Below are 15228 nucleotides of genomic sequence, written 5' to 3'. Positions count from 1 at the left end.
TTGTTTTAATTATCGCTCAAAGAAGGAATCTGACACAAATGAGGGAAGTTTTGTGTCATTCAGAGGGAGGCAATGACAATTTTCTCACTGTTTTCACTTGTTCCCAGCATCCTCTGCTGCCTTTAGGTCAGGAGTTCGGTTAACTGCTGTGGTTTAGATAAGATACAAATCTTTGTTTGTCGTGTGTCACATTTAGTGTCAGGGCTTTAAAGATAAACTTTAATAGAAAGCAGTCTGAGCTGAAAAAGAAGCAGGGGAGGGGGTGGGGGGTGAAGTGGGACGGCGGCGGTGGACCTTGAACATGAACCCGGCACATGCATCCATGTCGGCTCGTACACAGAAATAGCCGAAACACTGATCTCTCGCGCAGCTCCGGTTTCGTTTGCGGTGACATTTTTTTGGCCGTCTTCCTGGATCGAACCTTCACAGCTCACACAGGAGGAGCCGCACCGTGAGGAAAGATCGGCTCGCTTATCGACTTAAAACAAATAAAAACTAGAAAAGTTGCATCACCTGCGATAAGGCTTGTGCGAATGCTCTTTGGTGAAAGTAGTTGCTGAAAATGCTGAAGCTTTTTGCTAAAAAATGTGAATTAATTTAATTGCTGAAGAGATTTCCTTAAATGTAAAAGCTATTTGCAAAATTTTAAATTTGCTAAAAGACTCGAAATTTATTAAACTATGAAACAGTGCTGAAGTTTACCTACATTTCTGAAAAAAAAATTGTAAAATTGCTAAAAAAAATCCCCAATCCATGACAATTTTACAAAAATATTTAGTGTGTTGCTTTTTTTATAAGCTAAACTCTAAATTATCCCAAAAAAATCTTAGTAAATGTCAAAATAGCCAAAAAAGCTAGCACATTGCTCAACTACTAGCTAAACTCCAAAGTAGCCTAAAATTCACAAGTAAACCAAAGTATTAAAAATGTTAAGACTGTTGTTAAAATAGAAGCTAAACTCCAAAGTTTGCCCCAAAACCTCAGTAGATGCCAAATTAGCAAAAAAGCTAGCACGTTGCTCAAATACTAGCTAAACTGCAAAATAGCCTAAGATTTTTTTAGTAAACCAAATTAGCCAAAAAAAGCTAGCACATTACTTGATTACTTGATTAACTCCAAAACTGCCTAAAATTCCTCAGTAAATTTCCTCACAAATTAGTCAAAAATATTAGCCTGTTGCTAAAATAGAAGCTAATCTCTAAATTACCTTTAAAAACCATAGTAGATAACAAATTCGCCAAAAACATTAGCCTGCTGCTAAAATAGACGCTAAACTCTAAATTAGCCTAAAAAAACTCAATATATGTCAAATTACCCAAATTAGCTAGCATAATGCTAATATAATAGCTCAATGCCACATTTTTTGAAAATTACTATCAAAGATTCAAACATAACCCATGAATATTTTAAAAGGCTTGTAGCTAATCTAAGTGAAAATACCAAATTTGAAGACTTTTTCATTCATTTCTTTTGAGGGAATATTTTGCTCAATATTTAAAAAACTATGAAGTTTATGAATACCAAAAATACAAACGGTAATGTCCTGAACAAGCTGAATGTTTTGATACCAAGATTGATTAAATTGCTGAAAATAAGCATTCACACAATAAAACAACAAATGGTGGTCTTCCTATGTGTAACTCCGTTTGGAGTTAAGAATCGTTTTTGTCTGTGGAAAATCCCCCAAAAGAGACGCACATGTGCCGTCCAAACGGGAACTGGAGGTCATGGGTATTTTTAGGTCAAGTATTAAAGTCATGGCAGCTGTGAGTGTGTTGATGTTTCTGCTGGCAGCAAAGGGCCGCTTGATGGTTTTATTTCCCCTCCACTTCTTTGGACTTTGACTCTTCCTCAACACCTTTCTTTATCCAATTTGTCTATTTATAGACAACATTGACCGTTTATTTTTTTGTGCTTTATTTTTTGGGGTCAGCAGAAGTTGTCCTCATCCATTTAGCCGTCATGGCGAGCGATATGGTTTTACTGATGCGAGGCTTGGCTAAGCTGAGCCAGGCAGTGGTGGAGACTCAGACCAACGCACTGCGAAATGGAACAGGTATGTTTTCTGGAAATCATTTATTGTCATTAAGTTGTCATTCATCAACTATAAATCAGTTTAACCCTTATATTGTGTTCAGGTCAAATTGACCCATTTTTACTCTTGGAAACAGGTCAATTTTATCCCAACACAAGATAGGGGGTTAAATACGGTCAGTGTGGGAATGACTTTTGCTAACTTAACTTTGAAGTAAATATGGTGTTAATTTCCGCCACAAGTCTCTGACAAGCGTATATCAAACTCCACAATGAACGTCCCACAGGCACAATTCTGCTGTCATGAGCGTTCCTGTAGTCCTTCACTCTCGTGGAACCACTCGTACAGGCATTCCTGCATGTGTAGCAACTCCTGCCCGAGTTTGTGTAAGACAAAACAGAAACCTGCGAATGATTGGCCACTTTTCTGTTGGCCCCGCCCCATTACCGTTAATAGTCCGATACAGACGCCATAACTTGATCCGTGTATCATTCGATTTTCAAAGTCAAATAAATGAAAAAAACACTAGAAATGAAAAATGACTATTTTAGAGAAACTGATAAATTCTTGCGCACCTAAAGTCAGATATATCCTCGTGAGGAATGTTTTATTGCGTACGTGGAGTTTGATATACCTGCGTAGGGGACGTTTATTGAGCGTGTGGAGTTTGATATGCGCTCCTGGGAGATGTTAGATGCGCACATTTGATATATGCTCGTGGGGAATGTTCATTGCATGCGTGGAGTTTGATATACATTCGTGGGAGACTTTGGGTGGAAATTTAACGCCATAACTAAACCAGTAAATCCAGCAATAGAATCTCAGTTAAACTGCACTTTACACTCAGTTAATCGTTTTGTGGAAGGAAGAAAACAAGGATAACATCTCATAAACTCTGTCATGTACCAGTTAAAAGATGTTGCACGCAGATTAGAAACTATTGTTCTGCCAAAATGTTTATTTCAGGAGTGGATTAGAACGTCTAAACAGAGCTCCCAGTGTTTGTTTGGTTTCCAAGGTGTTTTAAAGAAACAAAAGAACAAATACTAAGATGGAGTAAGTATGGAGAAGGTCGGGACACGCCAGTACTAACCAGGGTCATATTTGCTATTCCAGCGGTTCAAGGAGTCGGTACTGCGGTGGGAAGTGTGCAGGCAGCTGCAGAGCAAGGCCTGTCTGCTGCTATGATGAAAATGCAGGTTTGTTTGGGCTGCAGTAAATAATCTAATAACTAGAGATGTCCCGATCAGGTTCTGATCCGATTCCAAATTGGACTACAGATGTAAATGATCCTCTGTGCTAATTCTGGCATGTTTATGTTGGAGCCTTGCTAAAACATTGATTAATATGTATTGCCCTAATTTAAATAAATTCATTAAATCGATAAATAAATTTCATTTAAAGAATTTGCTGAAACAGAAACCCTTTTTTGATATAGATCCAGGTTGTCCCCTATTTCTATTCTATTAACCTTATTTAATACCTAAGCAAAGAAGTAGGTTGAACAATCAAGTAAAAATAGCCCAACTATCAACTAGATAAATCTATAACTGGTAAAAAATAGTTAATAATTAGTCATGTGATAAAGTTTGGTGACTTTAGCTTTAGAACTATTGAACATTTTTGATGAAATGATTCAAATCTCTATTAAAAGTTTGTAAAACTGACTTATAAAAAAATTAAAAATAATTCATTTCTGTCATCTTTACAGATAAAAAAAGAATAAAATATTTTAAAAATCGAACCAATAAATAGTCTATAATCTCCCGTCGTTGTTCAGACGACAGGAAGGTGGAATATAAAGTCACGTATCTCGATTGGCCAGATTAAGAAAAATAAAGTATGCCTCTCTGATATTGTTTGGGGAACTGGGCCAAATGTAGAGGAGGGCTGGATCCGGCCTGCGGGCCATAGTTTGGGGACTACTGCTTTATAGCAATAAAATGTCGTGATACATTCATGATACAAATATTTCTAGTAGAGTACTTATCTGTAATCATCTTTAAATATAAACAACTGATAATGATATCAAAAATTGGGAAAAAAAGTCAGATCCCCGATTGGGATAGAACATCCAATTTCAGTCTGAAACTATGAGATTGGGCTGGTTCTGGACGTTTTTGGATCGGGACATCCCTACTAATAACTGCATATCAATTAAACTCCTTTTTTGTATGATGTCAAGAGTGTCTTTGTCATTACAGGAGTTGTCAGGTCAACAGAAAACCTCATCAGAGTCGGAGTTTGACTTTCCTCAGGACGATGCTTCATTCACAGCCTCAGAGTTCGGCGAGGAAGGCGTTGACTCGGCATCAGATCACTCAAGAAGCAGCGCAGACGAAGCGGCAGGTGTTGGCGCGACACATTCGGTGTTTGAGGGGTACAAGGATCCCAGCAAGCAGTTTGGTGGTCACACCAGGTCGTACCACCAAGACGCCAGGTCTCCGGTTGACGAACACTTTGTACATTTCCCAGCATTCCGCTCCAAACAGAAATCCTCACCTGGCTTTTTGTGTTCAGGCATTTCTTCGGGCACCCTCTCTACAACCACGAGGTGAACCGGCGCATCTGGCAGAAGGTCTACTGTCAGCCGGGTCAGCTCAGGAGCTATCATCAGGACCCGCCTTCAGTGGAGGGGCTGACAGCCGAAGACATAGCGAAAACCAGCCAGAGCAAAAGAGGGGACTCAAAGCCTCACAAACAGATGGTAATTGTAGTTTTTTCTGGAGTTCCTGGTGTTCCTCGTGCTGTTTCGGCTGAACGGTGCCTTTTGTCTTCCTCAGCTCAGCGAGAGAGCCAGAGAGAGGAAAGTTCCGGTGACCCGGCTCAGCAGACTGGCTAACTTCGGAGGTACATCGTGACTCTCTGATGCCGTGTCTGGCTGTGGGGGTGATTCATTATTAATACGCCTGAACCCCGCCGCAGCGTGTGACTCTGCTTGTTGGTGTGCAAGAAAAGAGAGAGTGACCACAACCCTACTTCAACAATTGAGATGTTTGACTTCATTTTTATTGGAGAATACCCCAACAACTCATTGAAAACAGCTGCATTAGATCTGCAGCTCTTCTAGCCTGACCCATCTCAACCTGGTATGGCCTTTGCTCTAAGCAAAGTCGGCTGGTCATGTGACCTAACCCTGTGATGTCTTTAAGCTTGCTTTCAGTGCACACTGACTTCTTAAGGTAGAATAGTTCATTGCTTTGTAATAGAATTACTGTAAAAGTAGCTACAAAAAGGTCCAAAATATGAGAACTGAGAACAACTCTTATAACTAGAAAAGTATAAAAGTATTGCCTGCGATGTTAGTGTGAATGCTTTTTGCTGAAAGTAGTTGCTGAAGATGTTGAAGGTTTTTACTGAAAATGGTGACGCAATTTACTTTAATTGGTGAAGAGATTTACTGAAAATGACTTTAAAATCGAATCAAATCGAATCATGGGTTGACTGAATCTATACATCATTCATATTCATATATTCATTGGTAGTGGGCGCTTAAACGCAAGTTGCTGAAGGGGTCTGAACGTAGCATAAGAACATGGATAAGGAAAGAATTTGAACCAGCAACTCCTCCAACAACACTCCATACTACTAAATTCCTTTACTTCCCTCCACTCCATTACCTCATATGTTGCTTACTCCTATGTCTTATGTTACTTAGAGATCGGAAACATGTTTGTCATATTTTGTTAAATTTTAGGCCCAAATCAGGATGGAATTCCTTGATTTCACCATCCTAATCTGTTACTTAAGTTAGACACTTAAGCTAATTTCCAAATTAGTTATTCTGTTTGATTTAAAATGTGAAAAAGTGGCACCTTCTTACAGATTTATCCTGAAAGATGTCTTGCTGGTTATTTAAACAACATGAATCCCCTCAATCCTTCTCCTTTAAATCCTCCTCACTTCCACTCATGATGAGATCCTTCTTTCCTTCCTCTTTTCTGATGAACTTTAAAAGGGAAGTTGCAAACAAAATACTATTTTCACAAGTGATTTTTGAACCTGAACAAGTATTGAACCAAAGAAAAGTATTTCCTGACGTGATTTATTTTCCATTTTTATACTGTAGATACCCCTACCACATGAGTATACTCATTTTTTTAAACTAAAATTAAAATAGTATACTTTTAGTTTACTTTTTAGGTACTTATTAGAGATAGACTGTACAAGTTAAGGAGTTAATGTTGAGTATACTTGGATTATACTCTAAACGTATTTAGTCTGTATTTGTCACTTAAACATTTTTGTGCGCAGCATTAAAAGTGGAGTAGATGTGTACTTTCATAAACTTAGAGTAAAGTTTATTGCCAGTAAACTAATCATATACCCAGAAGGTTACTTTAAGTATACTTCCAAATATACTTTTATAAACTAAAAGTGGGACAATTTAGTTCCAAGAAGTATACTTGTTAGTAAACTAACAGTATATTTTACTTGGGGAAATGTACAGTTCTATACTTAAGTATGCTTAAAAACATATACATGAAGTATGATTTTTTTTTTAAACTAAATAAAAATAATATACTTTTAGTTTACTTTTTAAGTACTTTTTAGAGATAAACTGTACAAATTAATAAGGTAATGTAAAGTATGCTTGGATTATACTCTAAAAATATTTAGTCTATGTTTGTCACTGTCCTTAAACATTTTTTTAAAGTGGAGTAGATGTATTCTTGGGATATTTCCATTTTATTAAAAATATGCACTAATTGGTAGAAGTTTATTACTCCTAAACTAAAAGTAAACCTTAAAAGCTACTTTAGATACACTTTAACGTGTCCTTATAAACTTATAGTAAAGTATGTTGCCAGTAAACTAATCGTATACCCGAAAGGTTACTTTAAGTATACTTCCAAATATACTTTTTTAAGTGGACCAATTTAGTCTCAAGAAGTATACTTGTTAGTAAGCTGCCAGGAAATATACTTTTCTATACTTTAGTATACTTTAAAACACATACTTGAAGTATACTTATTTTTTAAGGGTAAACGTAAGCAGCTAGAAAACACAGAATAAATCCAATGACACAAAGTTACTCTGAACTCGGACGTTATTGTAAAAGCAAACATGAAGTGGACAAACATAAACCAGAGCCGCCTGCCAACGGCGAGGCGTGCTGCAGAGGTTACAGTGGAGCTCAGATGATTCAGCATGGACACCGTCACATTTAGAAGGTGTTGAAATGGCGTTGAGGGGGGGTTCTTTTTAGGAGAAATGTGGCCTCAACCTGCTCTTCACCCTCCTGCAATGTTTGATAATAAGTTACACAAGTTTCTTAATCACCGCATAGCAGCGAGTGCAGATTTGACGCGTAGAGGTACTAAAATACATCTTTGTTGGAAACAATTGTGAGGAACGTGTTCTGTGGCTGCCGCCGTGCACGCCACCACCGCTTTCAAAGGTTTTACCACCCAAAATAAGCAAGTTGTTTTTTCTCTGAGCACGTGGCTGCTCTGCGGGACGAATGATTGACAGCCGCTTGTGCTCGGTGTGGAAAAATACTCGTCCCTCAAAGTTGCAGCAAGAAATGCCAGTCCGCCTTGCAGACACACGTGTCCTTCAGTACAAACTTGTTTCTAAATTCTGCACTCATCCTTGAACCACATAAAAACATTTTTGTTAAGTAAACTTTGCGGCACATAAATGCATGTCCATGAAGCAACCGTTTGGAGAATTGCAAATCTAGTCATCTCAGATTTGTTGCTTCATCGAGGATTATGCAACGGATTATGCAAGGCATGGCGAAACAGGCTTCAGTTTGTGTTGGTTTGCATTTATTTGTCTCACCTGCATGTCATAACACTTTCATGCAGGATATGCAAGCGGCTAAAAGTGGCTTTGTGTTCTGTTTATAGAGCCAGACCGCTTCCTGACATGTTTTTAGGAGCCTTTAAGCCGGCCCATATTTGAATAGATTTATCACTCAGGAGAAGTTTACCGACATGTTTGATAAATGTATCGATTGGGTTTTGTTTGATGATTAAACACATTTGTGTTTGTCTGCAGGGTTAGCTGTGGGTTTGGGCATCGGTGCGCTTGCAGAAGTCGCCAAAAAGTCGATTGGACTCAACGGAGCTTCAGGTAAAACACATTTTTGTTTCTTGTTTTTAGCTGAAAAATGTCCCCATTCAAGACAGATGTTGGTTGAAGCGTCGGCACTCCTGCCGTCTTGTGCATGTTGCCTCATGTTGCACACATACTTCCTTAACCAGTTTTCTTCTCAACAAAGCATTCCTATCCCGCTACGATGACCTACTAATCCTGAAGCGCAGGCGGAGCTGAGATGCAAAGCGCAGGCGTAAATCTGTAGCCTTCGTGCATCTGTTTAGATCTTTTTTTAAAGCTTTATTTGTGCTTTAATCCCAGCAAGAACGCCTGGAACAGACTGGGTCAGTTCAATGAGACCCGTTCTGTCTCATTGAAAGCCTCTCAAGGCAGCTGGAAAAGCATCAAAACAAACTGATGGCCCACTGACATGAATACAGGCCTGCCCCGTAGCAGACTTTGATACCGTCACCTTGTGTACACTTTGATCTTACCTTTCGATGTGAAGCTTCAGGGCTGATAAACTGAGCTTAATGCTTTACCAGTTTTCCGGGTCTCTTACTCCTTTGATTGACCTATAAAAGTTAGAGAAAGGCAAATCTCAGAATGAATCATTTATATCTAAAGTCCTATTTGTTTCCTTTTCTTTTTTTAGGAGAAAATAAAAAATCCGTTCTGGACTCGAGCCCTTTCCTGTCCGAGGCCAATGCTGAGCGCATCGTCCGAACGCTGTGCAAAGTCAGGGGAGCTGCGCTGAAGCTCGGGCAGATGCTCAGCATCCAAGGTGAGCAACCAGGTTTTCTCTGTTCCGAGTCAGACAACTTAAATACGTGCATTTTGTACACATTCATTTGAGTCTGTTTGCATAGACCAGATTTTAGGGCGATTATATGGCTGAGGCGATAAAATCAATTAATCGATTTAAGCTTAATAGATCAATAATCAATAATCAATTCATAAAAATATAGATCGATTTAGCACATAACGCTAAAGTCTGCTAGCTTGATGCTAACGTTTAATGGATTTTCCATAGGACAGCTAATGCTAACGCTCGGTCATCGTAAACATACATTACTGACTAAATCAACATCTTTATAAACTCTCAGACATGAATTTTCCAAACTTTTTTAAGGAAATATTTTTAAAAGTAACCATTTGTGGTCTAAAAACTTATTTTTTTTCTCATAGTTTCTTCTTCTTCTGGAATAAGATGTAATGCTTTAGCGTGATCGCCACCTAGTGGCCAAACTGAAACGTCCTCCAGGAGAAGCAGAACAATGTTTACAATTTTAAAGATCTGAACATTTTTGTTAGAACTTCCTCTTTTTAGAAACTATGTAACACTGTATGATATTACAGTATGTGAACTGTATCAGATTAATATAAATATATTCAAAACATATTGTAGATTATCAATGTATTTCTAAACAAATATGTATAAATGTGTAAACTGATCTAAAGAATTAAAAAAGTTCACTCTTTGTAGGTCATAAATATTAGTGGTTAATAAAAGTGAAGTAACAATGCATGTGCAGGTGTGTACACTGATTAGATTAAGTAAAAGACAAAGTTAATAAAGTTAAGCTGCGTATGGTTTACTGCAGAACCACAGATAAAGCGGGCTCATGGCAGTAAACACCCGAGCTTGAAGGGTTATGAATCTGGCTCAGGTAGCTGCAGTAAACACATCACAACAGTTGTGTTTTCGCTGTGTTGCCCCACTCCCTGACCTTGCCCGGTGAGCACATTTAAATCGGGATTGGTGTTCTGAACACATTGCAAGCTCTCCACTGGAGCTCAGTGAAGTCAGGAAGCGCAGTAGTCAGGGAACAGCTATGCACACCCTGCACATGCGGGCTTCTCGGTGCAAAATGGTACGGCTATCGTTTTACATGATGACAAGTCAATTCCTAAATCATGAGTAAAGAGGTCACAGCAGCTCCTGTGGGTGGACACGCTCAGAACTCTCCTTCGTGTAGCTTCAGAAATGTTCCAACAGTCGGGACACGAGTACATCTGGATGACGGAAACGTCCTCTGTGGCCTTTTGTCCCCCTACTGGCATTTATCTGCTATTGCATGGATGCAGTTTCTAGCGGGGATTGTTTACCCTCGGGTCTAAAAAGGGGCTAACCTTGAGATGTCTCAACTGTTCCTAGAAGCGATTGTTGGTACCGGCAGCTGCCAGCTGAGCCATCCTTAGCTGCTGCTAAGCTGCACCCATTTTTGTTGTAATATTCATAAAGCCTGGAGGCTCATTTTAACTCCATCTGATTGTGTGAGGATTTCTTTAGATAACAGATTACACGGAGCACTTCTTCATAGTTTAAATAAAGCTAAATTATATTTGGTGAAATTTAACATTTATATATACATTTAAGGATGAAACTCAGTCACTTTCAGCGATTTCAACAATCTTTGCATCAAAACATTCAGCTGCTTCAGGACATTAGTGCTTGTATTTTAGGTATTCATAAACTAACGTTTTTTTTTTTAATTGAGCAAAATATGCCCCTTGGAAATGAATGAGAAAGTCTTCAAATTTCAAAATTTGTAATAGATTAGCAACAAGCCATTAAATATATTTATGGGCTGTTTTATTCTTTTGTAGTAATTTTCAAAAAAATTGGACTTTACCTAATATTTTAGCAACATGTTAACGTTTTTGGCTAATTTGGTTTACTAAGGAGTTTTGGGCAGTTTTGGAGTTTAGCTAGTAAGTAAGTAAACAATGTGCTAGCTTCTTTCTTTTTGGCTAATTTGTTATCTACTGAGGTTTTATTCATGCTAATTTGGAGTTTAGCTAATATTTTAGCAACATGCTAACATTACTGGTTAATTTGTTATTCACTGGGGTTTTTTAAGCTAATTTAGAGGTTAGCTTCTATTTTAGCTACAAGCTAACTTTTTGACTCGTGTATTTTACTGAGGAATTTTAGGCTTGTAGTATTTCAGCAACGAGCTAGCTTTTGTGGCAAATTTGGCATCTACTAAGGTTTTTTGGGCTAATTTGGAGTTTAGCTCATATTTAAGCAACATACCAAATTTTATTTGCAAAATTGGCATGTGTTAGGGATTTTTAAACTGTTTTTCAGAAATGTATGTAAACTTCAATGCTCTTTCATAGTTCTTTAATAAAATATGGAGTCTTTTAGCAAATTTAACATTTTGCAAATAGCTTTTGGGTTTTCAGGATATCCCTACAGGTATTAAAGTAGATTATGTCACCATTTTCAGCTAAAATCTTCAGCGACTACTTTCAGTAAAAATCATTCACACTAGCTTTATTGCAGGTAATGCAACTTTTCTAGGTTAACCAATGTTTGTGTTTTTTTTTTTTTTTCCCAGATGATGCCTTCATTAATCCTCACTTGGCCAAGATTTTCGAGCGCGTCCGGCAGAGCGCTGACTTCATGCCAATCAAGCAAATGATGGTAATACTTTTTTTTTCTCGCCCAGAAATCAACAGTTTTGCTGATGAAAGAAGAACAGAATTAATGTGTCATTTAAATCGACATAAAATCCTGTTTATTGTTGTTATGCAGAAAGCACTAAACAGTGACTTGGGTCCAAACTGGAGAGACAAGCTGGAGTTTTTCGAGGAGCGTCCGTTTGCAGCGGCTTCCATTGGGCAGGTTCACTTGGCGAGGATGAAAGACGGCAGGGAGGTGGCCATGAAAATACAGGTTTGGACAAAAATAACAGACTAAAGCTCCACAGTGTTGTATTAAAAATGTAGAATTACAAGAAATTATGTCAAATTAGACTAAATATGTTCTGTATTTTCCACATTATAAGGCGCATATAAAAGCCTAAACTTTTTCGTGTGTGCCAAACAATCCGGTTTGCCTTTTGTGTGTACCAAGTTTCAAAATCTGTAAAAATGTTGGTGTTCAACTTTGGGAAGTCTCCACTCAGACCATTTCTCGCTGACACTGCAGCGGCAAGCGCACAGATGATCACGTTGCTTTTGAGAAACATTATGGATGGCGGTAAAGTTGACCACTTTTCAAGTGGAGAAACTCACCTTATAAATGCTTCTGCCACAAACACTGAAAGACCCTCCAGTATTTCAGAGCGGAAGCTTTACCCAGGCTGCGCCATTACGCGTGCGCAGTCCCAAAACCCCACGGATGATTTGTGTGACAGCGTTCCCTTGTCCTTTTAAGGGATGATCTTGTTCCTACTCATGTGCTGAAATGAAAAGTTTTTCCCTCGCGCAGGTGAAAGTTCAATGAAGCGTGCGTCTCCCTGGAAGGCGACGTCGCAGAGCTCTTGGACTGCACTTCTTTGTTTACTTTTCTCTTCTCCTTCTAACTACCTTATGCCGAGTTAATGGCTCTGGATGGAAAATTAGCTTATGCTGGAACGATTCTGCTAAAACTGAGAAAAAGCAGCAACTATGGAGCTCTTGACCCGGATGTGCTGGATGCCTTCCCGGAGCTTAAAGGTAACGTGGAACGGCCTCCGGGCCGGCCTCCGACAGGGGGCTCTCAGGATAACAACAGGCCAATGCGGAGACGCGGCAGGCAGGGAGGAGTGGCCCAAAGGCTGCGGCGCCTAGCTAGAAATGGAAGGCTAACTCTCCCGATCGTACTGTCTGCTAACGTCCAGTCACTGGAAAATAAGATGGACAAGATTCAAGCCCGGATTTCCATGAAAAGGGACATGGGAGATTGTTCCATTCTATGCTGCTGTGAAACATGGCTGGGGTAGAGGAGGCGGTCGCATTGGATGGCTACACGGTCTTCAGAGGGGACCGACGTGCAGAGGAGAGCGGTAAGACTTGTGGAGGAGGAACGGCCGCCTTCGTGAAACAATCCTAGTGTACTGTCTGTAAGATCATCTCAAAGTCACGCTCTGAGAACGTGGAATATATCACTTTAAAACTAAGACCATTTTATTTACCCAGAGTGTATCATTGTGAGTGTTGTGTACATCCCCCCCTCTGCTAAAAAGGAGGCTGCTCTGGGGGAGCTACATGACATGATCAGTGCACATGAAAACACATATCCTGATGCAGCTTTCATCATCGCTGGAGATTTCAACCACTGTAACCTCAGAGAAACCATGCCAAAAATGCACCAGTTTGTGAATTTTCCCACACGGGGAAATAAAATATTGGACCACTGCTACAGTAACGTTAAAAACGCCTTTTCTGCTGAGCCACAAACCCATGAAGAAGAGGGAGGCCTTCAAGACTGGAGATCCAATGGAATACAAGAAAGCCCGGTATGAGCTGCAGAAATCCATCAGAGCAGCGAAACGGGATTATTCCAGGAAAATTGAAGGCTACTACCTCAGCCACAACACTGTGGCTGAGGTAGTAGTATGTGGCAGGGAATTCAGTCTGTCACAAAACAACAAAAGAACACAGTAGCCTCTGACCCCGCCGGACAAAACCCTTCCAGACAGCCTGAATGCCTTCTATGCCAGGTTTGACAGACTGAACACAGATTCACCTTCAAGGTTGCCCTCTCTCCTGCAGGTTACACACACACACAGGTGCTGAAGGCTCTGAAGAAGGTGAACCCCCACAAGGCAGCGGGACCTGATGGAGTGCACCCAAGGGTTCTGAAAACCTGTGGAGAACAGCTAGCTGGGGTGTATGCTGAAATCTTCAACACGTCCCTATCCCAGCCTGTAGTACCCACCATATTCAAGACCTCCACCATCATCCCAGTTCCCAAGAGACCTGACACATCCACCCTGAACGACTTCGGGCCGGTGGCACTCACATCGATCCCCATGAAGTGCATGGAAAAATTAGTCCTCAGTTAGATCAACAGCATGGCCCTTGATACAATCGACCCCCTCCAATTTGCGTATCGCCCCAACCGATCAGTGGACGATGCAGTAGCAATAACGCTCCACCACTCCCTGCACCACCTGGAGAGCAGCAGAGCATATGCCAGGATGCTCTTCCTGGATTACAGCTCTGCATTCAACAGCATCCACCCAGGCAGACTGATCGAGAAACTGGCAGACCTCAAAGGTCCCACCCCCACCTGCAACTGGATCTTGGACTTTCTAACCGACAGACCACAGGCGGTGAGAATGGGAGCACGGCTGTCGGCTGAGCTCAGGGTCAGCACAGGAACCGCTCAGGGCTGCTGCCTCAGCCCCAAAGTCTTCACCCTCTACACACATGACTGTGTCTCCAGCCAGGACAGGACTGTCATCATCAAATATGCGGATGACACAACCATCCTGGGGCTCATCAAAGATGGAGAAGAGTCAGCATACAGGACCCTGGTGGACCATGTTCTGGTCTACGGGGAGGAAAACGACCTCATACTAAACACAGACAAGACGGTGGAAATAATACTGGACTTTTGGAAAAATCCTCCCCCCCTGCAGCCTCTACTCATCAGAGGAACTGAAGTGTAGAGGACAGACACCCACAAATTCTCGGGACTGCAAGTCTCTGCTGACCTAAGCTGGACCACCAACACCAAAGCCGTGGTGAAAAAAGCACAGCAAAGGCTTTATTTCCTCAGGCTGCTCAGGAAGGTAGGACTGCAACAAAGGCCCCTCACCCAGGCCTACAGTGGGCTGATCGAGAGCGTCCTCACTGCAGGGATCACTGTGTGGTACGGAAACATCACACAGGCAGAGAGGAAAGATCTGCAAAGAATTATAAAAACTGCAGAGAGGATAACCAGGACAAAACTTCCTTCCATGGACTCAATCTACGAGCAGCGATGCAGAAGAAGAGGAGAGGGAATCATCAGAGACCCGCTCCACCCAGCTCACTCCCTGTTCAAACCCAGACGGCGTCCACACTTTTACTGGGAGGCAGCGGCGGGCGAGTTACGCCACCATATATGAAGGAATACTTGACGGCTGGACTAAAGTATCTGCTGTAACTGTTGTCCAAACTTTCGCTAAAGCCGCCAACATCGTTGCTGAACAATTCCTGATAGTGAGACTGCCGACGATGAGAGGGAACCGGCATGTTTGGAATTATGCAGCAGTTTAATTCAAACACCAAAAATGTTAAAAACTAATAAGAGTGGTTTGTTAAATAGTTGAATAAAGTTAAACTAAACTCGCTGATTTGCTTCCGTCCCCTTTTTTTTGTTGTTGTTGTACCTTATAACATGGTGCGCCCTATGGTGCGGAAAATACGGTAGTTTTGTTGATTAT

The 15228-nt window shown here is 40.6% G+C and overlaps 1 protein-coding gene across 2 annotated transcripts in view; it reads left to right on the top strand.

Moving 5' to 3' along the window:
- The window catches only part of coq8aa (coenzyme Q8A, genome duplicate a), a 25354-nt gene that overhangs the window by 3011 nt on the left and 7115 nt on the right, over positions 1–15228 (top strand). The window contains exons 2-10 of one of the 2 annotated variants that reach the window (XM_024291453.2): positions 1934–2056; positions 3152–3234; positions 4240–4475; positions 4556–4742; positions 4819–4885; positions 8042–8116; positions 8736–8864; positions 11428–11513; positions 11625–11765. In XM_024291453.2, the coding sequence (XP_024147221.1) occupies positions 1963–2056; positions 3152–3234; positions 4240–4475; positions 4556–4742; positions 4819–4885; positions 8042–8116; positions 8736–8864; positions 11428–11513; positions 11625–11765 (1098 nt within the window). In that variant the 5' untranslated portion in view covers positions 1934–1962. The remainder of the gene's footprint in view (positions 1–1933; positions 2057–3151; positions 3235–4239; positions 4476–4555; positions 4743–4818; positions 4886–8041; positions 8117–8735; positions 8865–11427; positions 11514–11624; positions 11766–15228) is intronic. The other variant, XM_024291452.2, reaches the window with a different exon arrangement.

The sequence above is a fragment of the Oryzias melastigma genome, linkage group LG24 (assembly GCF_002922805.2).
Source record: "Oryzias melastigma strain HK-1 linkage group LG24, ASM292280v2, whole genome shotgun sequence".
NCBI classification, from domain to species: Eukaryota; Metazoa; Chordata; class Actinopteri; order Beloniformes; family Adrianichthyidae; genus Oryzias; species Oryzias melastigma.
This window is presented reverse-complemented; position numbering and strand designations above follow the sequence as displayed.